The following is a 26,215-nucleotide window of genomic DNA, read 5'->3' as shown; positions in this document are numbered from 1 at the left end:
GTTACGTATTGCTAACCTTGACTCGTACTGTACATAAAAATGGCCCGGATGTGTAAAAATCCTGTCTTAATTAGGATGTATGAAAAGGAATTTCGACACATGGGAGACTGTTAGGATGAATGAAAAGGAATTAGACACATGGGAGACTGGGATGAATGAAAGGAATTTCAGACACATGGGAGACTGTTAGATGAATGAAAAGGAATTTCAGACAATAGGAGAAAGTGCTACCCTGGACACATGGGAGGACTGTTGTAGAATGAAATAGACATGGGAGACTGTTAGATGTATGAAAAGGAATTTCGGACACATGGGAGACTGTTAAGGTGAATGAAAAGGAATCAGACACATGGGAGACTGTTAGAATGAAAAGGAATGAAAATGGAGACTGTTAGGATGTATGAAAAGGAATTTTACACATGGGAGACTGTTAGGATGTATGAAAAGGAATTTCGGACACATGGGAGACTGTTAAGGTGAATGAAAAGGAATCTCAGACACATGGGAGACCGGTAGGATGCCTTGTTCAAAGAGGACCGACTCAGGACGCCGATGCCTGCGAGGTTCACTGGATCCATCCTGTGGTCTGTCCAGGGAGGTCGGGAGGTCGGCGGTTCAGTCAGCTCACAGTTAAGGCAATCTAAAGCCAACTTCTTAATAAAAAACCTTTATCACCCTGTTACACATCTTTCCTGACCTGCTGTCAGATTTGTGAAAGGAGTATTGTCATCACTCCCTGCCCTCTCCTCCCCACTCCCTGCCCCCCTCTTCCTCCTGCCCCTCTTTCCTCTGCCCCTCCTCCCCACTCCCCGTCCCTCTTCCTCTCTGCCCTCCCCCCACCCCATCAGGGCATGGAGTAACCATAGGGCTTCGAGCCCCCTCTGGTCCCAGCAGGACCCCTCGGAGGGGGGTGGGATGGCCCACAAACCAGGCAGCTGCAAGAGGCACCCGTCTGAGCATGAGAGTGGTAAATGGAGTGCTTATGATGTCCACCCCCACCCCTTTCTCAGTGGTTTAGCCTGGCCAGGTGAGGACAGGTTTAGATATGACACGGTACACACACTTTGCCACCTGCAGAGAAGTACGGAAGGGAAATCCATGGAACATAGGCTTTGCAAATTTTTATGAATGCCGTTTTATTGTTCTATAAATTAGCTTGTTAGCATTTAGCGTTGTTACCATTACCAGAATGACAAAGAATACCAGACCGATGGTATGCGACTCGAACGTGAAGCAGAGCTCAATCCAGTCGGGCCTTCCTGCCTGTCACACTGCACACCCTTTAGTCTCGACTCTTGTGACAGGACTCCACTCTTGACGCTGCGCTCCACCACAAGCCTCCCTCAGTCAGTCTGTAACTGCCAGGTGTTATGAAGGTGGACTCCTGCGAAGGACCATCACTTCGTTCCTGCGTCAACACTCCATCAACTGTCAATGGCTTTGGCACAGTCCTCTTTATAACTTTATATAAACTTGCAACAGTCTTCCTGATTTGAAGACTGACTCGAAAGGGTGGGGGGAACCATAATTGAGAGTGACTTTAGTGTCCATGGGGAGATGGAAATGGATTTGACCTAAAAAAGATGCGTTGATCTCTCCCTCCCCTCAGGGCTTTTGTCATGCATATATTATAAAGCACCACACACATTATTTAAAAGGCGGTAGTGCTGAGCGATTAGTGCTTTTGAGGTCGCTTCTGGGTTTCTGTTAGATTATTAAAGAAAGAATCATGGTTTTCGGTATCAAGATTTTTTTTTTAAATATACAATTTATTGTGAAATAATGACAGTACAATGATTTCAGAGTTTTTAATGGAAATTCCAAAGCCAAATATAGTAAACATTCAATTGTCAAACATTGAAAATATTCCGTTAAATCAGGTCCACATTGGGTAGACGTCAATAGAAAATAGGAAATAACTATGAAATTATAAAATATTTCTGTTGTGTATATGTCATCTCTGCTCAGAGAGTAGCAGTCAGCCAGCCAGATGTAAACAATGATGAGATCCTCACATCTACGCCGTAACAATGCGAGCCGCTGTCCCCAAGGTGGGACAGGTAAACAGCTTTGAGATGGAGCTTTAGGGATTCATTTTAACACATTTAGGCAGAGTGAAATATCTCGCTTCGCCTCTTCCTTTCTGAACCATAAAACTGGCGCAATGTATTGTGGTCATTATGGTTAATTTACCACGTTTCTGTGCTGAACTAGGTTGAATATTTGCTTAATGAAAACTACAACTCCCTTCAGCCCAGCGCCCCACACGTTTTTGACTTAATTTCTCAAATTTCTCGGGAATGATTTGATATCTCTAGAGAAACCGCGTGTTGGGCTCACACACAAAAATTGAATTCAAGTAATTGAACCAAAGTCGGTCAGTTATTTGTTTGATACACAAAAAATCGCTCAGCACAAGAAGGTGGGACCATTTTTTATGTCTGCGTGCAGCATGAACAGTTAGAGGAAGCATACGCTACTGTACCTGTAGACTTCAGTCATTGCGCTAACGCTAGTGAGCATTGGTTCACAAAACTGGCTTGAACATACTGCACACACAGACATAAAAATGTTATCCACGAGTTAATCTGACTCTGGGTAAGTAGAAAAGTGTAATTGTCAGAATCTCGCAGTTTAATTCTCTTTATACTAATGTTCACATTTTGAATTTGCTTGACAGTAAATGCAGCTGGGGGATATTAATATTGTGGCTCCGTGGGGAAGTCCTTTAGGATTTACTTTTGACGGCAGTAGATGCAGGAGTGTGTTTTGGGAAATGTGTTTATTGTTCGCCAGCTTAAAAAAACGCAGAGGAATGTTGTGATTGGCTGATGACATGTTATCTCTTTCCCTCCACTTCCCTCTTTCATTCCTCTCTCCCCGTTCTCTCACACACTCACACACACACACACACACACACACACACACACACACACACACACTTCTCTCCCTCTTGCCTGTCTCTCTCCTCACACTCTCTCCTCCATCCCTCCTTCTTTTTCCTTCACAGGGTCGTGGTTCAACCTTCCCTGGAAGGCGGAGACCCCGGGGGACCAGCCTGTCTGGGCGCGGGGCCGCGGACGCTCCCGAGGACTCAAGGCCTACACCAGCTTTGCCGTAACCCCTGGGGTACGAGCCCTCGCCCCTCTCCCTTCAATCTCGATCTACTGCCTCCCTAAACCCCCTCCTCCTCTCCCCATCTTCTGCATACATTCATAAAACAGTGGCCAAATGTGCTTAGCTTAGGCCAGAGAGCGCTCTCACGTTAACAAGAGCAGTGCACTCTATCTGGGAAAGCTTTTGGCATGAGGGGTGGTACAGGGGGAGGGGTATAAATGCTATGTCATACACAGCGGTGACATGTTTTCTCCTCCCACTAAAAACGGTGGGTGGTTGATTGGGAAAATGTGTCCAATGTGGATTTATATACTGTACATTGTGGGTACTTTTTAAGGTAGATGTTACGAAATGCTACTTTTCAACCCTCCATTGGAAAGTAGCCGTTGTTGATGGCGACATTGCAATGCAGGGTCGTTTTGTGTCTACGCAAAGTGTTACGAAACCACCGAGCCGACTCTTCGTATGTGACGTAGATGACTTGTACTGCAACACGTCGGCCTAGGTGCACGTCCATGTACAATGCTAATGTAGGGTTGGTCCTCTTGAGTCGAGAGGAGGCCTTCGCCACTGTCAAATGGGCGAGTCGAGCCGGTTTATGCACCGGGAAAAAGAATGAAAGGAACAGAGTAAGAGCGGGACCATGCTAATGCAGGGAGTGGGAAAATACAGAACAAGCAAAACACTCCAAAGGACCAGGAAAACCACTCCACTTAAACCCAAGAATGTCTCTCTAAAGTGTCTTGTCCTCCTGGTGTTTTGTCCTGCCTTTCTGTGCTATGGTAATTCCATTTTCTGCCGGTGAAAAGGTAAAAGCTCTGTTTAATGGAGAGTTGAATGGCAGGCCTCTACTGTTCCCATTCATTAAGCCTGAGCAGTCCTTCAGCCTGCCATCAGGCCCACTCACTACTAGTCTGCCTGATTGGGGAATAATACCAGTAATAATGCAGTGGGTTTATATGGGGCTTTTCTAGAACAGTGGAATGGGCCCTTTTCAGGGGAGAAAGGTTGTGTTTTAATGAACAGAGCTAGGCTTAAGTTGTCAACAAACGCTCAGTTCTTTTGCGGTCGAAACAAAATCGAAGAGCATAACCACTGAATTGTAGATGGTGAATACATATTGAGTGCTGGGCCTACGCTATCGACCAGCAAATGAAAAGAGTAAATCAGTATTTGTATGTGTACCTTTTACAAAGACCATGTCGGTCAGTTATCAACCAACCTTTTTTTAAGATCATACCTTCTTCCTAGTGCCTGTCCTCTTGTCTGTGGTCCCGGTGAGCGGTTACACGGTTTTGTCTCAAAGCAAGTGCCTGTCTCGCTCTCTGTTTTCTCTCTGTATCCTCACCCCCTGCCCTCTTTCCTGTGCCGCCGCCCTCCTCCAGGTGAGCGGCCCGGCGTTTGTCCCCGAGAAGCGCCATGACCTGCTGCACCGTATGACAGGTAAAGGTCTGTCAGCCCAGTACCAGTTCCCCAGACAGCCCTGTCTCTACCAGCCCACCATGGTCTCAGTCCAGATCAGCCTGACCAACACCACAGACCACCCTCTGGAACAGATCCACATCGGAGACAGGGGCCCCACAGGACTCGACATGCACTGCTTCAATACTGTAGGTGGGTTAGATAACATAATACACTGCTTCAATACTGGAGGTGGGTTAGATAGCATTATACACTGCTTCAACACTGGAGGTGGGTTAGATAACATTATACGGAGGTGGGTTAGATAACATTATACACTTTCAATACTGGAGGTGGGTTAGATAACATTATACACTGCTTCAATACTGGAGGTGGGTTAGATAACATTATACACTGCTTCAATACTGGAGGTGGGTTAGATAACATTATACACTGCTTAGATAACATTATACACTGCTTCAATACTGGAGGTGGGTTAGATAACATTATACACTGCTTCAATACTGGAGGTGGGTTAGATAACATTATACACTTCTTAGATAACATAAGAGTGCATTCAGAAAGTATTCAGACCCCTTGACTTGGCCTGCTGGGCCACTCAAAGATATTCAGAGACTTGTCCTGAAGCCACTCCTGCATTGTCTTGGCTGTGTGTTTAGGGCTGTTGTCCCGTTGGAAGGTGAACCTTCGCCCAAGTCTGAGGTCCTGAGAGCTCTGGAGCAGGTTTTCATCAAGGATCTCTCTGTACTTTGATCTGTTAATCTTTCCCTCGATCCTGACTAGTCTCCCAGTCCCTGCTGCTGAAAAACATCCCCACAGCATGATGCTTTGGTGGTCTTGGTGGTTCCAAATTTCTTCCATTTAAGAATGACGGAGGCCACTGTGTTCTTGTGCACCTTCAATGTTGGATAAATGCTTTGGTAATTCACTGCTTCTATACTATAGGTTAGATCCTTTTTGTCATGTAGTGTATGTGGATTCCTGCTCGTCGAACATATTCCAAAATCAATGGCATTAATATGGAGTTGGTCCCCCCTTTGCCGCTATAACAGCCTCCACTCTTCTGGGAAGACTTTCCACTAGATGTTGGAACATTGCTGTGGGGACTTGCTTCCATTCAGCCACAAGAGCATTAGTGAGGTCGGGAACTTATGTTGGGCGATTAAGCCTGCCTCACAGAGTACCGATTCTTCCCAAATGTGTTTGATGGGGTTGAGGTCAGCGCTCAGTGTAGGTCTCTGTGTATGGACACAGCGCTCAGTGTATGGACCTCTCTTTGTGCACGGGGGCATTGTCATGCTGAAACAGGGAAGGGCCTTCCCAAAACAGTTGCCACAAGGTTGGCAGCACAGAATTGTCTAGAAAGTCATTGTATGCTGTAGCGTTAAGATTTCCCATCAATGGAACTAAGGGGCCCGAACCATGAAGAACAGCCTCAAACCATTTTTCATCGTCAACCAAACTGAAGTTGGAACCGTGCATTCTTGAAGGTGGTGTTCTCCTGGCATCCGCCAAACCCAGATTCGTCCATCAGATTGCCAGATGGTGCAGCGTGATTCATCACAGAGAACACGTTTCCACTGCTCCATAGCGAAATGGCGGTGAGCTTTACACCACTCCAGCCGATGCTTGCCTGGTGATCTTATGCTTGTGTCTGGCTGCTTGGCCATGGAAACCCATTTCATGAAGCTCCCGACGAACAGTTCTTGTGCTGACGTTGCTTCCGGAGGCAGTTTGGAACTTGGTAGTGAGTGTTGCAACCGAGGACAGACTATTTTTAACGCGCTTCAGCACTCAGCGGTCCCGTTCTGTGAACTTGTGTGGCCTACCACTGAGCCGTTGTTGTTGTTCGTAGACGTTTCCACTTCACAATTAAAGTGCGTACAGTTGACCGGGGCAGCTCTAGCAGGGCAGAAATTTGACAAACTGACTTGTTGGAATAGTGGCGTATTATGACGGTGCAACACTGAAAGTCTCTGAGCTCTTCAGTGAGGTCATTCTACTTCCAATGTTTGTCTATGGAGATTGCATGTCTGTACGCTCAATTTTATACACCTGTCAGCAGCAACGGGTGTGGCTGAAATGGACAAATCCACTAATTTGAAGGGGTGTCTCTACAGTTTTGTCGATATAGTGTGTCTTCATTCATAACACACACACACACACCCCTCTGAGCCCAGACATTAAAGAAAAACAAAAGAAAGGGGGGGGGCCAAGATGAAAAGGTGTGCGCTCAAGCGCGTTAAAAGCATCAATTGGCTGTGGATTGATTGGGCATTGAAGGAACTCCGGCAGCCAAACACTGGGTAATTGGGATCGATTGAGCTTAGAGTGTGGGTGTGCGTGAGAGTGGAGTTGCTTTTCATATTGAGCAGGAGAAAGTGAATGCAGACAGAATAACTTACTTTACCCCACAGTGTATTTAACCTCATAAAGACATGTTACAGACGAGCGCTTGGCTATTCCTACAGCAGCATAGCCCACAATGTGTTACAATAGATCTGTCTCTTCTATATGTCAGCATCTACTGGAGTAAAGTCCACGTTTCTCTTAAAACTCAAATGGAGAGGGAGAGAGTGAGACCAATGGGAAGATGGTGATGGAGGGATAGAAAGCAGCTTGGAGAAGAGTGGAGAGAAGGAGAGTGTATGATGGCTCTGGTGTCCAGGGTCCTCTCCTCTGTGTGACAGAGTTCCGCTCTGCAGAGACACAGAGAAACACTTGGTTGCTCAGGAGACCGTGGAGGATCCTTCTCTCTCCTCTTGGCCTATGACTCCCTCTTTCTCTCACCCCTCGGTCTCTCAGATCTCTCTCTGCTTCATGTCTTTCTCTCTCTCTCTCTGCTTCATGTCTTTCTCTCTCCCCTCGGTCTCTCAGATCTCTCTCTGCTTCGTCTCCCCCCTCGGCCTCTCAGATCTCTCTGCTTCGTCTCCCCCCACCTCGGCCTCTCAGATCTCTCTCTGCTTCGTCTCGCCCCCCCCCTCCCCTCGGTCTCTCAGATCTCTCTCTGCTTCATGTCTTTCTCTCTCTCTCTGCTTCATGTCTTTCTCTCTCCCCTCGGTCTCTCAGATCTCTCTCTGCTTCGTCTCCCCCTCCCCTCGGTCTCTCAGATCTCTCTCTGCTTCGTCTCGCCCCCACCTCGGTCTCTCTCTGCTTCATGTCTTTCTCTCTCCCCTCGGTCTCTCAGATCTCTCATCCCCAATCTCTCTTCCTCCTTTATACATATCCATCTCCCCCCTCTTTCACTATTTCTCGCTCTCCTCTTTAGACCCTGACATTCTCTTTGACAACCCTGTTGTTTTGGAAATATGCTGCTCCTTCATATTTTTGTGTTCTGTCTTTCGTCTCGTTGTGGAGGATGAGATTGAAGGATAGATTTGTCACACGTGGTGGCCTTGCTTTGTGAAGTAGAAAACACAAGTGGCGTCTGCATGCCTGTCTGTTCCACTCTAATGACCTCTCCCTTTCCCTCTCTTCGTCCTCTGCCCTTGTCACTCACTCCTCTCTTTTCATCCTCCTCTCCTTCCTTCTCTCCGTTCTCAGAGTGTCTGCTGCCAGAGGCCTCGGTGACTGTGTCTTTGGGCGTCGACTTCAATGACTCAACACAAGCAGCCAACTTCCAGCTGTGGTAAGATACTCTGGCGTCGAGTCGTTTTTAGACAGTGAGGCTGAAACAGCTATAGCCTCGTCTTCCTCTTTCCTCTCCTGCTTTTCTTTCAGCTGTAGAAGGAACCTCTCCTCATTTTCTTATCTCTGCTCGCTGATCAATAGGTTGATCAGAGAACCTGTTTGGGACCGAGCAAATCAATCTTTCCTAAAATGCCAATCGCCCAGTGTGTTTTGCATGACAATCACAACGGAGATGGAGAAAACACGCACGCAGCTGTACACACACACACACACCACTAATTTCAACGAGGGGCTTGTTGGTCTGTCGTCCTGTTTGTCCATCAGTACGAAGGAGGACCAGTTCAGTGTGTCCATCCAGCCTGCCGTAGGAGAACTCTTCCTACCCGCCACCATGACCGAACAGGACTTCCGCAAGGAGCAAGGTAAGTTATCATACGCTGTTAAATCGTGAAAAATAAATAAATATCCAAATCATTATCTTACACAATCAGACAGAACATTAGCTGCATTATCGTCACCATGACCAATCACGGGTGTTTAGGATTACTCACTGTGAAAGATGTGTGCCTTAGTCCAAGCAGCAACATATGTAGTGTGTAGGTAATGGCTTCGTAAGTGGGGCCAATAATGACTGGACTGCTTTCTATGGAGGCTTTCTATCAATTGAATCAATAAGAAACATTCAACTTTGATTCGCCTCCCAAGAGTGGTTGAATATCTTTTACACACACACACACACACACACACCTCACTCTCCTGTGAATATAAGAGGCATTGAGAGAATGCAGCACTCTTAAGTGCCTGCTAAATGCCTTCCTCGTCTTGTTAATTCATTAACGAATCTTCATTCACTATAGTCCTATTCATAGCAATCAGAGGGAAGAGGATAGGAGACCGAACTGCTAGAATTAACCCACCTTTCGCTTTTTAAAGATGATTATTTCAACCAAACCACTTTACTTCTCTTCAGGTGGTCTTTAGAAACAGATTTGTTGTTATTTCGACCTGAATGGGGTGTTTTCCCTTGGCTAACTTGTGCCCCCACCACCCCACTCACTCTGAACTCCATCCCTCCCTCCCCCAGTCCTCATTAAATGCTCTTTTTGGAGTGTTGGGAGCTCTTGTGTTGTCCAAAAGTGCACTTTCTTTCTTCGTCTCCTTCACAGTCAAGCTCTTCAGAACTAGGTTCATTTCCTGTCTTTTGTCACAATCAGACTGGCTGTGTGTGTTGTGAACAGTTAGTTAGTGAGGATTCTTCTTGCGCGCACCTGCAGCGCAACCTCCTCGATGTGATGCGAGTGCATCATTTCACTTGTTTCTGTTTCCCACCCAATCAGGGAAACTGCTGGGCATGAACGAGAGCTCGGCAACCATCACCATGGCAGCAGAGAACACGACCCGCCAACCAATCAGCAGACAGGTGGCAACCGTGGCCAACCTGGGAGTGGTTCCATCCGGTCAAGACAACATCCACAGGTGAGATGTGTGCGTGTGAAGGCTTGTTGTGTAATTGGTGTACACATGGTGTGCTAATGAGCTTCCTCCTCCGTCACGCACACCCACACACCTGACGGATAATTACCCCTCCCTCTGGCTCTTTCTCTCGCTCTCTGTTTCCTTATGTCTCTTTCACTTCCTCTCTGTCCCTCTTCCTGTCTCTCCTTTTATCTTTCCCTCTGTCTCCCACTCTGTCCCTCTTTCACTTTATCTTTACCTCCCTGTCTGTCTCTCTATCCTGGATGTCCGTCTCTCTCCCTCCTTTCCTTTGTCTCCCCCGTCTCTTTCTGTTCGAGCGAGAGGATGAGTAACAGGGAGGGGAATGCGGGAGAGGATGAATAAGAGCGTGCGAGAGAGGAAGAAAAAGAAGAGAAGGGGATGGAAAAATAGAGGGGGGTAGAAAAGGTGAGGGAGAGTGGGAGGGAGATGATAGGAGACACAAAGCACAAGGTTACAGGGAGCTGGGAGGAGAGGAGAATCAGTGGAAATCAATGTTAGCCGGTGGGAGAGGCCTGTCTCCAATAACCCCATACTTCATTTAGAATAACCAATAGGACAAATGACTCTAGACTATCAATCTCTGTCTCCTGGCTGGCTGATGACTGGTGAGGAGGCTGCACTCTCCTCACCGTCCCTTAATGATGACACGCTCTCTTCTGGTCTCACAATGATGACCTGGGCCTGTATCCACAAAGGGTCTCAAAAGTTCCTAGGAATTCCTGTTCACCTGTTGTTTTTTAAGACAAAAAAAATCATCCCAGCTCAGAATTGGGTTCCGACAAACGGTTCCGACAAACTGAGCCAGGAGTCAAATCACCTCCTAAAAGTATCTCAGCTGGTCATCACGACAGTTTGAGGTATCGCAATGGAAAGGTGACAACCAAAGATACAAGGAGCATCTATATGCTTCTTCCTCTGATCGAAATAGTCTATGGTGCTAATTGACACTGTTGCAAATGATGGGGAATAACCAATCCCGATGAGGCATCGCCAGCTTGATTGTGAATGTACATCCAAATGTTGCGATGGTAAACCGTTTTATATCATTTTCACCTGACACGACCACTTTGCCAACTCTTAATTCTGGGATAATATGTTGGCATGCATAACCTTTAAAAATGTTGGTGTGGCTGGCTTTCGGGTTAAGCGAGCAGTGTCTCAAGAAGCAGTGCGGCTTGGCAGGGTTGTGTTTCAGAGGACGCACGGCTCTCGACCTTCGCCTCTCCCGAGTCCGTACTGGAGTTGCAGTGATGGGACAAGACTGTAACTACCAATTGGATATCATGAAAAAGGAGTAAAAAAAAATTTTTTAAAACAGCAATACCTTAAGTATTCAGACCCTTTGCTATGAGACTTGAAATTGAGCTCAGGTGTTTCCATTTAACATCGATGTTTCTACAACTTGGAGTCCATCTGTGTTAAATTCAATTTATTGGACTTGATTTGGAAAGGCACACACCTGTCTATAGAAAGGTCCCACAGTTGACGGTGCATGTCAGAGCAAAAACCAAGCCATGAGGTCGAAGGAATTGTCTGGAGAGCTCCGAGAGACAGTATTAGGGAATGGTACCAAAACATTTCTGCAGCATTGAATTTGCCCAAGAACACAGTGGCCTCCATCATTCTTAAATGGAAGAAGTTTGGAACCACCACAACTCTTCCTAGAGCTGGCTGCCCGGCTAAACTGAGCAAGCTGGGAGACTAGTCGGGATTGAGGGAAAGCTGACTGGAGCAAAGTACAGAGAGAACCTTGATGAAAAGTCTCAATGTCCTTGAGTGGCCAATCCAGAGCCCAGACTTGAACCCGATAATGACCATCATTATGTTTGGAGGAAAAAGAGGGAGGCTTGCAAGCCGAAGAACACCATCCCAACCGTGAAGCACGGGGGTAGCAGCATGATGTTGTGGGATGCTTTGCTGCAGGAGGAACTGGTGCATTTCACAAAATAGTTGGCATCCTGAGGAGGAAAATGATGTGGATATATTGAAGCAACTTCTCAAGACATCAGTCAGGAAGTTAAAGCTTGGTCGCAAATGGGTCTTCCAAATGGACAATGACCCCAAGCATACTTCCAAAGTTGTGGAAAATGGCTTTAAGGACAACAAAGTCAATGTATTGGAGTGGCCATCACAAAGCCCTGACCTCAATCCTATAGAACATTTGTGGGCAGAACTGAAAAAGCGTGTATGAGCAAGGAGGCTTACAAAGCTGACTCAGTTACACCAGCTCTGTCAGGAGGAATGGGTTAAGATTCACCCAACTTTTTGTGGGAAGCTTGTGGAACGCTACCCAAAACATTTGACCCAAGTTAAACAATTTAAAGGCAGTGCTACCAAATACTAATTTGAGTGTATGTAAACTTCTGACCCACTGGGAATGTGATATAAATAAAAGCTGAAGTAAATTATGTTCTCTATTCTACCATTTCATTTTCTTAAAATAAAGTGGTGATCCTAACTGACCTAAAACAGGGATTTTTTTACTAGAATTAAATGTCAGGGATTGTGAAAAAGTGAGTTTAAATGTATTTAGCTAAGGTGTATTTGGCTAAGGTGTATTTAAACTTCCGACTTCAACTGTATATAGGGCAGCTGCTTCTAATGTGCTAGTGATGGCTGTTTTTCAGTCTCTCGGTCCCAGCTTTTCTGCACTGACATCGTCTTCTGGATCTTAGTGGGGTGAACAGGCAGTGGCTTGGGTGGTTGTTGTCCTTGATGATCTTTTTGGCATTCCTGTGACATCGGGTGCTGTCGGTATCCTGGAGGACAGATAGTTTGCCCCCGGTGATGCGTTGGGCAGTCCGCACCACCCTCTGGAGAGCCCTGCGGCTTCGGGCAGTGCGGTTGCCGTACCAGGCAGTGATACAGCTCGACGGGATGCTCTCAATTGTGCATCTGTAAGATTGAGGGTTTTAGGTGCCAAGACAAATATATTCAGCCTTCTTCACCACACTGTCTGTGTGGGTGGATCATTTTAGTTTGTCAGTGATGTGTACTAGAGGTCGACCGATTAATTGGAATGGCCGATTTTCAAGTTTTCATAACAATCGGAAATCAGTATTTTTGGACGCCAATTATTTATTTTTTTAAATAAATTATATATATATATATATTTTAAAAAATGATACCTTTTAACTAGGCAAGTCAGTTAAGAACACATTCTTATTTTCAATGACGGCCTAGGAACGGTGGGTTAACTGCCTTGTTCAGGGGCAGAAAGACAGATTTTCACCTTGTCAACTCGGGGGATCCAATCTTGCAACCTTACAGTTAACTGTTACGCGAATGCAGTAAGCCAAGGTAAGTTGCTAGCTAGCATTAAACCTATCTTATAAAAAACAAACAATCAATCAATCATAATCACTAGTTTTAACTACACATGGTTGATGATATTACTAGTTTATCTAGCGTGTCCTGCATTGCATATAATCGATGCAACGCTGGGGGATGATTTAACAAAAGCACATTAGCGGAAAAAAGCTGTACCTAACCATAAACACCAATGCCTTTCTTAAAATCAATACACAGAAGTATATATTTTTAAACCTGCATATTTAGCTAAAAGAAATCTAGGTTAGCAGGCAATATTAACCAGGTGAAATAGTGTCATTTCTCTTGCGTTCATTGCTCGCAGAGTCATGGTATATGCAACAGTTTGGGCAGCCTGGCTCATTGCGAACTAATTTGCCAGAATTTTACGTAATTATGACATAACATTGAAGGTTGTGTAGTGTAACAAGAATATTTAAACTTAGGGATGCCACCCGTTAGATAAAATACCGAACGGTTCCGTATTTCACTGAAATAATAAACGTTTTGTTTTCGAGATGATAGTTTCCGGATTCGACCATATTAATGACCAACGGCTCGTATTTCTGTGTGTTATGTTATAATTAAGTCTATGATTTGATAGAGCAGTCTGACTGAGCGATGGTAGACAGCAGCAGGCTCGTAAGCATTCATTCAAACAGCACTTTCATGCATTTTGTCAGCAGCTCTTCGCAAGCACAGCGCTGTTTATAACTTCAAGCCTATCAGCCTAATGGCTGGTGTAACCGATGTGAAATGGTTAGCTGGGTGCGCGCTAATAGCGTTTCAAATGTCACTCATTCTGAGACTTGGAGTAGTTATTCCACTTGCTCTGCAAGGGCCGCGGCTTTTGTGGAGTGATGGGTAACGCTGCTTCGAGTGTGGCTGTTGTCGATGTGTTCCTGGTTCGAGCCCAGGTAGGGGCGAGGAGAGGGACGGAAGCTATACTGTTACACTGACAATACTATAGTGCCTATAAGAACATCCAATAGTAAAAGGTATATGAAATACAAATGGTATAGAGAGAAATAGTCCTATAAATACTATATTAACTACAACCTAAAACTTCTTACCTTGGAATATTGAAGTCTCATGTTAAAAGGAACCACCAGCTTTCATATGTTCTCATGTTCTGAGCAAGGAACTGAAACGTTTGCTTTCTTACATATTGCACTTTTACTTCTCCAACACTTTGTTTTGGCATTATTTAAACCAAATTAGGCATGTTTCATTATTTATTTCAGACTAAATAGATTTTATTGGTGTATTATATTAAGTTAAAATAAGTGTTCATTCAGTATTGTTGTAATTGTCATTATTCAAAAATTGGCCGATTTTTAATCGGTATCTGCTTTCTTTGGTCCTCCAATAATCAGTATTGGCGTTGAAAAATCGTAATCGATCGACCTCTAATGTGTACGCCGAGGAACTTGAATCTCTATCGGCAAGTCTCTGTTGTGCAGCACAAGTTACACTTGTATGCAAGTCACTACTAAATATTTGCCATCAGATATCTTATGGTTTTCTGCCAGAAGTCAAAGAGCTCTGTTTAGGTTGTCATTTTTTCCCCTGTGCTTCCAACTAGAGGTTGTCATTTTTTCCCCTGTGCTTCCAACTAGAGGTTGTCATTTTTTCCCCTGTGCTTCCAACTAGAGGTTGTCATTTTTTCCCCTGTGCTTACAACTAGAGGTTGTTGTTTTTTCTCCTCTGTTCTCTGTGTACACATGTTGCCCTTCCTTCAGAAAAGCATACATCACTACTTTGTTCATTTGCAGAATTTCTCTCATTCACTTTTTCTTGTAAATGCCCACACTCACCGGACATTTTATTTGGTAGCTACCAGCTATGCTTGTATAACTTTATGAGCTTTTCAAATTCTTTAGCTAACAGCATCTGTGATTTTGCTATTCGTTTGTGCTGATTTGGATAGCATTCTGTTAGTCCTAATGAGATTTTCTAGCGTTTCTAGTGCCCCCTTGTGTGCTATGCCGGTAATACCATAAATTTCTGTATGAGAGGAGGATGGAATGACAATGTGAAAATCTGGATACCACCAAAGCCTACCGAAGAGCCTCCCCTTCTGTGTCTGCAGAGCTGAAGGAGTCCGGTATATACTGTAAGGTTAGATGGAGCCATCTACGGTTTCTTTCAGATCTGAAAATCCCAAATGGAAGGTTGTATCTCATAGGTGGGGTTATGTCGATGCTGCACAACTACTAGTGCTCACAGACACAGACCCACAGACTAATGCTTACAAACACACACAGTAGGAATGAGAGGGATCGATATGAGTGGATACACACGCTGAGAGCTCATTGTGGAGGTCACTTTGCATTAATATTACTATGATGGAGGTGACCTCCACTAGGACCCCCTCTCCTCACCACCTCTCCCCAGGGACAGGCCTCTCTGGCCTGGGCACCAGCACATCCATGCCTGGGGGTCAATGTTTAGAAATAATGATTTGAAAATGGTATCATGTGATACCATTTTATATTATTTTGTGGTGCTTTACTGCATATCTCAGGTTCACACACATCTACCTCTCAGACATGTAGTCCCGTTAATCACCAGCAGGGTGCAGCCCTGTTGTAACCGAGGAAACCCTAACCACTTCAACACAGCCCAATTGATTGCTGGAAAGGAGGCTGGCAATACATCAAGCAGAAAAGCAAATGTAGAAAAAGCTGTTCTTGTTTGTGTCTAAACAGGAGGAATAGAATAAATCTGCTCTATTTTTCACTCCGTTTGAAAGCAAATTTGATTGTATTTGAATGCTTTGGTTGGTTAGAGACCTTCATTTTTAAAAGTGCACCTTTGGAATTGTAAGCTATGTTTTCGCTTTGCTTCAATATAATCGATTCATATATCCAGTTTTTTGTTTCCATTTGGTGATGACTGATATATACGGTGTTAAATACAAATAAATGTTTTGTCCTATTAAATGAAATGAATGAGGATGTTCAATATGTTATTCCATTATTTAAATAATCAGAACTGTCATCGTTATTTGATAATACCAACAATTTGCAGTCTAAAGAGCTTTCCCTGCGTCATAATATTAGTTTTATTATTCTGCGGCTTCCAATTTGTGTTGGGTTTGAACTTTATTGCTGAATGTGCAACCAAATAAGTATAGCTGTGAGCTGCAATGAACGGGGTTCACAGGATGACAAAGGGGAAAACAAATGTAATTTGGATAACAAAGCAGGCACGATCATGTAGGAACTATCGTCCTTAAAGTGCAACCAGTGGAAGCATTACCGTGTTTATCTCTCAATACCACAAGGATGATGCCAGTTAAGTTTGGTCTGTAGGTCTGATGCAGGTAATCGTTCTTAAAGTGTTGCGATTATATACCAATTCTGGGGTAAATTTGACGAATGGTTTAGGTTAAGATTTGTGAAATATTTTCTGTATTGGTATACAGTGCATTCGGAAAATATTCAGACCCCTTACCCTTTTCCAAATTGTTACTTTGCAGCCTCATTCTAAAATTGATTAAATCATTTTTGCGAATGTATTAATATATTTTTTTTAATTCGGAAATACCTTATTTACATAAGTATTCAGACCCTTTGCTATGAGACTTGAAATTGAGCTCAGGTGCATCCTGTTTCCATTGATCAACTTTAATGTTTCTACAACTTGATTGGAGTCCACCTGTGGTAAATTCAATTGATTGGACATGATTTGGAAAGGCACACACCTGTCTATAGAAAGGTCCCATAGTTGTCTTAGCAAAAACCAAGACATGAGGTCGAAGGGATTGTCTGTAGAGCTCCGGGACAGGATTGTGTCGGCACAGATCTGGGGAAGGGTACTAAAACATTTCTGCAGCATTGAAGGTCCCCAAGAACATAGTGGCCTCCATTCTTAATTGGAAGAGGTTTGGAACCACCAAGACTCTTCCTAGAGCTGGCTGCCCAGACAAACAGAGAAATCATTGGAGAAGGGCCTTGGTCAGTGACCAAGAACCCGATGGTCATTCTGACAGAGCTCCATAGTTCCTCTGTGGAGATGGGAGAACCTTCGAGAAGGACAACCATCTCTGGAGCACTCCACCAATCAGGCCTTTATGGTAGAGTGGCCACTCCTCAGTAAAAGGCACATGACGGCCCGCTTGGAGTTTGCCAAAAGGCACCTACGGACTCAGACCATGCGAAACAAGATTTTCTGGTCTGAAGAAACCAAGATTGAACTCTTTGGCCTTAACGCCAAGCTTCACATCTGGAGGAAACCTGGCACCAGGTTCCACACGGTGAAGCATTGTGGCGGCAGAATCATGCTGTGGGGATGTTTTTCAGTAGCAGGGACTGGGGCACGAGTCAGGATTGAGGGAAAGCTGAATGGAGCAAGGTTCAGAGATCCTTGATGAAAACCTGCTCAGGATCTCAGACTGGATCGAAGATTCACCTTCCAACAGAACATCGCTCCTAAGCACACAGGCAAGACAACGCAGGAGTGGCATCGGAACAAGCCTCAATGTCCTTTTAGTGGCCCAGCCAGAGCCCGGACTTGAACCCGATCGAACATCTTTGGAGAGCTCTGAAAATAGCTGTGCAGCGACGCTCCCCATCCAACCTGACAGAGCTCGAGAGGATCTGCAGAGAAGAATGGGAGAAACTCCCCAAATACAGGTGTGCCAAGCTTGTAGCGTCATACCCAAGAAGACTCGAGGCTGTAATCGCTGCCAAAGGTGCTTCAACAAACTACTGAGTAAAGGGTCTGAATACTTATGTAAGTGTTATCATTTTTTTTTAAATATATTTAACATTTGCAAAAATGTCTAAAAACCTGTTTTTGCATTGTCATTATGAGGAATTGTGTGTAGATTGATTGGGTGGGGACTATTTAATCCATTATAGAATAAGGCTGTCACAGTGGAAAAGGGGAAGATTTCTGAATACTTTCCAAAGCCACTGTGTTGCGGTCATCTTTGAATTATGGGACTTTCATCAAATAAACTCATTCGAGATTCATTTAAATCTACGTACCATATATGTTTTGAATATGATTTTGTGGTTTTAGAATTCTTCTTTTAACACTTGTTCTTGACTCCTTGTGCATTTGAGCGTGTCCGTCATGTAGTCACCTGTGTGACGTGATTTTGGTAAGGTTTAGGAATTGTATTGATTGTGATGTGCAAATTGAAATACATAACAAGTGTATACACCCTTTAGTTAAGGCAATTGGGATTCTCCAGAATTTCTCAAGGCAATTTGTCCAGAGGCGACGAGGTGAGAATAGCACACATTATGGTTCATTTCTTATAGGGTGTGAATATGTTATGCCACTGGTGCCAATCTAAGGTTACGGAGACTTTTATATTCGCACAGCTTCTAAAGACGTACCAAATTTCATGGCCCCATGTCCTTTGGTTCAGTTCTTATAGCCCTGGTCTGGTGTAGCGTGGCCGTTTTTTTAAATGCGGCAACTAATGATTCTCAAGTTCTTTTTAGAGGCTAATTCATTGAGTCTATATGCGAAATCTATAGGTACAGGCCATATTTGAATGCTGCATGAAAAAATATATATATCTAACCCATTAAGGGATACTATGGGATTTTGGCAATGAGGATGGATACTGTTTTTTGTCTATGCGTGCAGTTTGAAGGAAATTGGTAACTAGAGCAATTGCTTACTAGTGTTAGCGCAATGACTGGAAGTCTATGGGTACACTATATAGACAAAAGTATGTGGACACCCCTTCAAATTAGTGGATTTGTTTATTTCAATCACACCCGTTGCTGACAGGTGTATACAATTTAGCATACAGCCATGCGATCTCCGTAGACAATTGGTAATAGAATGGCCAAACTGAAGAGCTCAGTGACTTTCAACATGGCACCATTATAGGATGCCACCTTTCCAACAAGTCAGTTTGTCAAATTTCTGCCCTGCTAGAGCTGCCCCGGTCAACTGTAAGTGCTGTTATTGTGAAATGGAAACGTCTAGGAGCAACAACGGCTCTGCTGCGAAGTGGTAGGCCAGACAAGCACCCAGAACGGGACCGCTGAAGCGCGTAGCTCGCTAAAAATTGTCTGTCCTCAGTTGCAACACTCACTACCAAGTTCCAAACTGCCTCTGGAAGCAAAATCGGCACAAGAACTGTTTGTCGGGAGCTTCATGAAATGGGTTTCCATGGCCAAGCAGCCGCACACAAGCCGAAGATCACAAGGCGTAATGCCAAGCGTCTGGGGCTGTTTTTCATAGTTCGGGCCCTTTAGTTCCAGTGAAGGGGAAACTTAACGCTACAGCATAACAATGACATTCTAAATGTTTCTGTGCTTCCAACTTTGTGGCAACAGTTTGGGGAAGGCCATTCCTGTTTCAGCATGACAATGCCCCCGTGCACAATGAGGTCCAAACAGTGTGAAAGAACTTGACAGGCCTGCAAAGAGCCCTGACCTCAACCCCATCAAACACCTTTGGGATGAATTGGAATGCTGACTGAGCCAGGCCTAATCTTCCTACATCAGTGCCCAACCTCACTAATGCTCTTGTGGCTGAATGGAAGCAAGTCCCCTCAACAATTTTCCAATAGCTAGTGGAAAGTCTTCCCAGAAGAGTGGATGCTATTATAGTGACAAAGGGGTGACCAACTTCATATTTACTCTGGCTATGGAACCTTGACCTGTTCATCGGACGTGCTACCTTGTCCCTGACCTGCGGTTTTTGAGTCCCTTTCTTTTGCGCCTCCTGTCTTGACCTCTGAAAGACCCTGCTGGTCTCTATGAACGTTTAAACATCTTCAAGAATAATCTGGCCTTAATGGTCATGTGCTATCTCCACCCCTAGGAGCCTGGTTCCTCTCTAGGTTTCTACCTAGGTTCCTTTCTAAGGAGTTTTTCCTAGCCACTGTTCTTCTACATCTGCATTGTTTGGGGTTTATGGCAGGGTTTCTGTATAGAACTTTGGCATCTGCTGATGTTAAAAGGGGTTTTATAAATACATTTGATTTGAATGCCCATGATTTTGTAATGAGATGTTCAACAAGCAGGTGTCCCCATACCTTTGGTCATGTAGTGTATCTGCTAGCATGTCTATGGGTATCTGCAGGCTAGCAGATACCCGTAGACGTCGTCATTGCGCTAATGCTAGTTAGCATCGGCTCGCGAAACCGCCTCGGACTTCCTTTTTATACTAGACACAGAGGGCTAAAGATGGCATCCACAAGATCATCTGACTCTGGGGAAGTAGATAACGGGCCTCTCTGCCAAAATCCCGAAGTCTCCCTTTTAAAGACTAATGAAATGAGTCTCTAAATCCAAAATCTGGAGTGAATCTGATATTTATGAGGAGAAGATGATTTTGAGCATTACAGATGTAGAGAATGAGTCTCTTAATAGTTTCCTTGTCTTATGTCAATACCAAATTTGTTGTGGTTCATTATAGTGATGATAAGTTTCAAGTTGCTAGACTGTGGAGTGGATTAATTAACTGGACGTGGGAAAATTATATTTTTATTTGTCAGTAATTTGGCCATCTTGACCAATCTCTTAATTTTTCTCAAACGAAGACAATTTTTCTGTCATTTTGGACCTATGGTTCATGAGAATATGGATTTTTGTATATTAAGCACATTTTTTCATATGGCTAATATGCATCTGCTGGTATCGTGGGACCATCTTTGAATGCGTTGTGATGAGTCAAAATACCACGTTTTGGAGTGAATCTGACTTCGTCTATGAGTAGAAAAATGTTTTTAGGATTATTTTAAGCATTAACATTATAGTCTAAACAGTGAATTGTTTAGTTACCTTCATTTTGTTTTTTTTAAAGGTATCATTGCCAAATGTATGGTTCAAGTTGATAGAACATTGTTTAGGGGCTTTACAAAGGATTTTAATGGAAATGTGAAATCTGATTTCCTGGTTGATCAATAATCAATACCTTAGCTTATCTCGAAGTTAAGAGACATACCACGGGCCTACATATCAAATTTGTGTTATTTGGACTTATGGTTCATGAGACGTTTTTCCAAATGTTCTCAAAAATGTCCAAGATGGAGGAAAATCTATCCTGGAAGACCTGATGGGTCCTTGAGGCAAGTTCGTTCAGCATGAGAAAAGACACCAACATACAAAGTTTTTTAAGTCGAAGTCAAACGATGTGACGGATAGGAGGGTTTAAGTGAGGCTTGTTATAACACCTCCCCCTGTAGGCCAATCGGTGCCATTCTTTCTGACCAAATTGCTTATGGCCTCTACTCTCTGTGTGCCAAATGAGTTACTTGACCGTGTAAAGAAAATAACAATTCACAGCTGTGAACCCCTAAAAACAGTGGCAGCAATGGTTATTTATGAACATAACCAATAACAATGTATGTGTGACTACTCTCTCTCCCCAACCCCAGCTCTGTCCTTGTGAAGTTCAATATATCCACAAAATGCAAAAGTGCTTTGAGCACCTGGAAAAGCTCTATATAAATCCAACCAGGCATAATTGTGAACTATCTCAGAGCCAGTTGGTTGTGGTGGGTGGCAGACTGAACGTTGTTCTTCCGGATCCAGCCTAAGGTTGAATGTAAAGGTGAAGCCCACTTAGTGTTTGCATGGTGGAGGAGAATGGAGGGAGGGAGGGATGGAGGTGCAGGGGAGGCAGATGGTAACAGGGTGAGGCTCTTTCCACTGAGGAGAAACGCAGATAATTGGAGAGTGATGCTTAGCGGCAGCCTGGCGATCGATGCCAATCTCCCCTCTAAGTCCAGGGGTTATGATTTTCTTTTCATACGCAGCAATTAATCCAGTGTTTAGCCCCACACACGCCTGCCTGAAGAGAGCACGGGCATACCAATGACCTGGTTTAGACCATCACCCCCGCTGATCGCTCTCTCTGTGGTTGTGTGTGTAAGTAAAGAGTTGGGTCACGTCTGGTTTGTAAATGGATGCTCCTCGGGTCTCCACTGTGTGTGCCCCGTTATGATTTTTCTCCTCTAGTCGTGTGTGTGTGTGTGTGTGTGTGTGTGTGAGAGAAATCAGAACCAGGCAGCATGCTGCCCTGAGGCCTTCAACACAGAACTAATGGATCAAGTAATTGTCCGCCACTACCAAACTGACCTGTACAGAGAGAACACACACACACACACAAACCAAACTCTCTTAGAAGTACACACCCATCCAGTGACAAATCCAACAGTCTTCCCTGGGCTGCAGTGTTCCAACCAGTGTCTCCAGAGTGAGAGCAGCCTCGAAGAGCAGCCTCGAAGAGCAGCCTCGAAGAGCAGCCTCGGGGCAGTGTTAGTGTTAACGATAGATTTATATCCTAAACCCATTAACAAAGCCACAGGGACCACACACACACCTCAGGCTGCTGGCATGGAAAGAGGCTAAAGCACAGTACACATTGGCTAGGTAGGACTTTTTTTAAAACACTAGTTTGTGCAATTACATGTGATGTCCTGTGATAAATAACAAAGTTGGCAAAATTACATATTGAGGCCTATACAACTGCTGAACTTACATCACACTTTTTGGCTAATACTTCATATTTAACAATAAGAGAAAAGGGAAGAGTGGAGGGAGGGCAAGATGGGTGAGGGAGAGAGGGGCGAGGGATTAGTGGTGTTTTCAGTGGAGTGTGTATCCTGTTGAAGTGGCTAATATTTTAATTAAGTCTGAGAGGACTGTGAGAGCTGCCTGATAAACTCCCTCTCTTCTGTTGATGGTAATTTAGCCGCTCCCCAGAGGCACAGCCAGACACACTACTGTGTACGTGTGTGCGTGCCACAGTGTGTGTTAATTGGTGGTCGTGCCGTTTATCTGTACCCGGAGACGGTGACAGCTGGTGACCCCTGGTCCTGCCTACAGGCTCCGCTCCAGCTCGATCTGCTGTGAGGGGCTCCTCTCTCCTCTGCTCTTTACTGGGGTATTATCAGGCCTGAAGGAGGGTCTTTGTGGGCTGGTTGTCAGTCCTAAGAACGGTTATTTGTGAGGCCTAACCAGGGGCACGCAGGGGGTCTTTGTCCCAGGGATGTAGTGCTAAACGGAGGCAGATGGCTGGGTGGTGTCAGCCTGTCAGCCACGTGGGGCTCCAGAGGACCAGAGGGAACAGGAGAGAGGGGGCTCAGCCCAGGCCTGTCACCCTAAATAGGGGCTGGGTCACCCTGGGTCAGGGCCCCTGCTTGGCTCTTGTTAGCACCCTCAATGGGCACCATGTGCACCCTATTTTGGTCCCCTGTCTGCGGGGCTGGTGTCCTAGGAAACTGGGCTGCTGAGAATTCTCCCAGGGGAAAGGAGGGGTGGGGGCTGTTCCTCAGGGGCCCACACTCTGGTCTCAGATTCCCCACGCTCTCACTGGGGAAAAAAGGGGTGAATGTGTTTGATTGACAGAATGGTGTGTCTCCTCCCTAATGGCTTTTTAGTTAGCTGGATAATAGACTCTCTCTCTCCTGTCTCTCTCTCTTCTCCCACTCACTCACACACCTTACTAATGCTGTGTAATTGCAGGATTTGTCATGTTTTGGAATGTTTCTTAGTTGAGGATTTATGACGGGCTCGGTGTGCATAGGCAGCTGGCACCCACATTGATTTTTAATTTCATGCAGTTTAGTTATAGGTCAGCTATTCAGCCTTTTACTTTGGTCCCTGAACTTGGAGTACTAGCCCCAGATTAGACTAAATGTGTGTTCAGTAATTCTCTCTTTCTTGTATCCAGTCAGTCATGTTACCCTGTGTCTACTCATCCCTGTAACCATTTCTCGTGTACTTTAGTCTGTCCTGTTACCCTGTCTTGTACTGTATATCTGGTCCGTCATGTTTCTTGTTCTGTAACCCTCTCTCATATATCTATTTGGTCGTGCTACCCTGTAACCCTTTATCCAGTCAGTCCTGGAATCCAGTCCGTGTTGTAACCCAGTCTCCGATCTCCTGTTCCCTGTAGGTTTGCTGGTAAGACGGCCAGTAGTGGAGCTGTGGTGCTGGTGACAGTGGAGCTGAGGGAGTCGTCTGCAGCTCTGATCACCATCAACACAGAGAAGAGTGTCATGGGCCCCATGCTGCTCCGAGACCTGAAACGTGCCCTGACCCGGGCCTAGAGCGCCCCCTGGCCCCAGTCCTCCAACACAGAGGAAAAACACAGCTGCCATGATGACATCTCATTCATCCAAAAACACACATGCACAATGTCTTTCTCTCTCCCGATCTCTCATTTTCTTCCTCTCTCGCATTCTGTCACACACACACACCCACTTACATGCAGGCAAGGAGATCTCAGAACGGCTCCAGAAACATTTTTTTCTGTTATTGCTTAGAGAAAAGCACTCCTAGATTCCTTATAGCCTTATTTAAATACTGTTATTGGAATTTGAAACCTCCTGAAGCGTTTCAAGAGCCAAAAGCCAAGACGAATGAACTACCATGATGCTATATAGTGTATGACATTGATATAAACAAGATAGTGCTTTTCTTTTTAGCTGAAGGTAGCCTAGCGGTAGCCTAGCGGTAGCCTAGCGGTTAGAGCGTTTGGCTACTAACCAAAAGGCCACTGGTTGTCATACCCCAAGCCAACAAGGTGAAAAATATTTGATGTGCCCTTAACCCTGATTTGCTCCTAGGGTGCCGTACTACTATGGCTGACTCTGTAAAACAACACATTTCATCCCACCTATCTGGTGTGACAATATAAAAAAATCCCACTGTTACTGTGCCTCATCCATTCCAAACCCTACTGTTTCCAACAGAGCAACGCCTGTGAAGTGCCTTTATAAATGAAGAAAGCTTTTTTTAGGGAACCAAAAATGTGTTCATCAATCATTGACGTCTGTATCACTATTGGTGAGTTAATTAAAATGGTTAAGTGAACGAACAGTGTTTTGTCTCTTGATTCTTGATGGCTTTGGGTTGGTGTGTAGAGTTGTGGTGCAGTGTGTTCGTGTGTAGGGTTACTTTATAGAGTGTGTGTGTGTTGGGTTGCGGTGCTTTGGAGTGCAGTGTTACTGGCTGTGTGTTGGGGTTGTGCAGTGGTTTGTGGGTTGGATTAGGGTGCAGTGTTACTGTGTAGTGGCTTTGTGTGCGGTGTCAAATAAAATTGTATTTATCACATGCACCGACTACAACTTTACAGTGAAATGCTTCCTTACTAGCCCTTTCCCAACAATGCAGAGTTAAAAAGTAAAATTTGCTAAATATATATTTTTTAAAGAAATAGTAACACAATAAAATAACAATAACGAGACTATATACAAGAAGTACTGGTACCGAGCCAATGTGCAGGAGTACCAGGTAGTAACGAGACTATATACAAGAAGTACCGGTACTGAGCCAATGTGCAGTAGTAACAAGGCTATATAGAAGGAGTACCGGTACTTAGCCAATGTGCAGTAGTACCAGGTAGTAACGAGGCTATATAGGAGTACCGGTACCGAGCCAATGTGCAGTAGTACCAGGTAGTCACGAAGCTATATACCATGGGGCAAAAAAGTATTTAGTCAGCCACCAATTGTGCAAGTTCTCCCACTTAAAAAGATGAGAGGCCTGTAATTTTCATCATAGGTACACTTCAACTATGACAGACAAAATGAGAAAAAAAATCCAGGAAATCACATTGTAGGATTTTTAATGAATAAAAACTCAACTCTTGTTGCAGTCGTGGGTGAACACGGAGTACAGGAGGGGACTAAGCACGCACCCCTGAGGGGCCCCCGCTTTGAGGGTTAGTGTGGCTGATGTTTTGTTGCCTGCCCTCACCACCTGGTCAGGAGTGAGTTGTTTAGTCCCAGGGTGCTGAGCTTGGTGGGCATTATGGTGTTGAACGCTGTAGTCAGTGAACAGCATTCTCACATACAGTAGGTATGTTCCTTTTGTCCAGATGGGAAAGGGCAGTGTGGAGTGCAATAGAGACTGTGTTATCTGTTGGGGCGGTATGCGAATTCGATTGGGTGTCTGGGATGGTGTTGATGTGAGTCATGATCAGCCTTTCATGGCTACAGATGTGAGTGGTACAGGGCGATAGTCATTTAGACAGGTTGCCTTGGCGTTCTTGGGCACAGGGACAGGTTAAAAGTCTTCATGAAGATGCATGCCAGCTGACCAGCGCATGCTCTGAGTATGCATCCTGGTAATCTGTCTGAATTTGAACCTGTTTAAAGATCTTACTCACATCGGCTATGGAGAGCGTGATCATGCGTAGAAGGCATTTAGCTCCTCTGGTAGGCGTGCGTCACTGAGCAGCTTGCGGCTGGGTTTCCCTTAGTAATTCCTAGTAGTTTGCCAGCCCTGCCACATCCGACGGCGCGGAT

The 26,215-nt window shown here is 44.7% G+C and overlaps 1 protein-coding gene across 2 annotated transcripts in view; it reads left to right on the top strand.

The window, feature by feature from the left end:
* The window catches only part of LOC112230811 (AP-3 complex subunit beta-1-like), an 84,300-nt gene extending 59,521 nt beyond the window's left edge, over nucleotides 1-24,779 (top strand). For both annotated transcript variants that reach the window (XM_042311677.1, XM_042311676.1), the window contains 5 exons: nucleotides 4,503-4,731; nucleotides 8,083-8,167; nucleotides 8,494-8,591; nucleotides 9,507-9,645; nucleotides 23,860-24,779. In XM_042311677.1, coding sequence (XP_042167611.1) covers nucleotides 4,503-4,731; nucleotides 8,083-8,167; nucleotides 8,494-8,591; nucleotides 9,507-9,645; nucleotides 23,860-24,013 — 705 coding nt within the window. In that variant the 3' untranslated portion in view covers nucleotides 24,014-24,779. The remainder of the gene's footprint in view (nucleotides 1-4,502; nucleotides 4,732-8,082; nucleotides 8,168-8,493; nucleotides 8,592-9,506; nucleotides 9,646-23,859) is intronic.
* Nucleotides 24,780-26,215: the final 1,436 nt, after the last annotated feature.

This window comes from Oncorhynchus tshawytscha, linkage group LG33 (assembly GCF_018296145.1).
Source record: "Oncorhynchus tshawytscha isolate Ot180627B linkage group LG33, Otsh_v2.0, whole genome shotgun sequence".
NCBI classification, from domain to species: domain Eukaryota; kingdom Metazoa; phylum Chordata; class Actinopteri; order Salmoniformes; family Salmonidae; genus Oncorhynchus; species Oncorhynchus tshawytscha.
The sequence above is the reverse complement of the archived record's forward strand: the minus strand, read 5'-3'. Positions and strand labels throughout refer to the sequence as shown.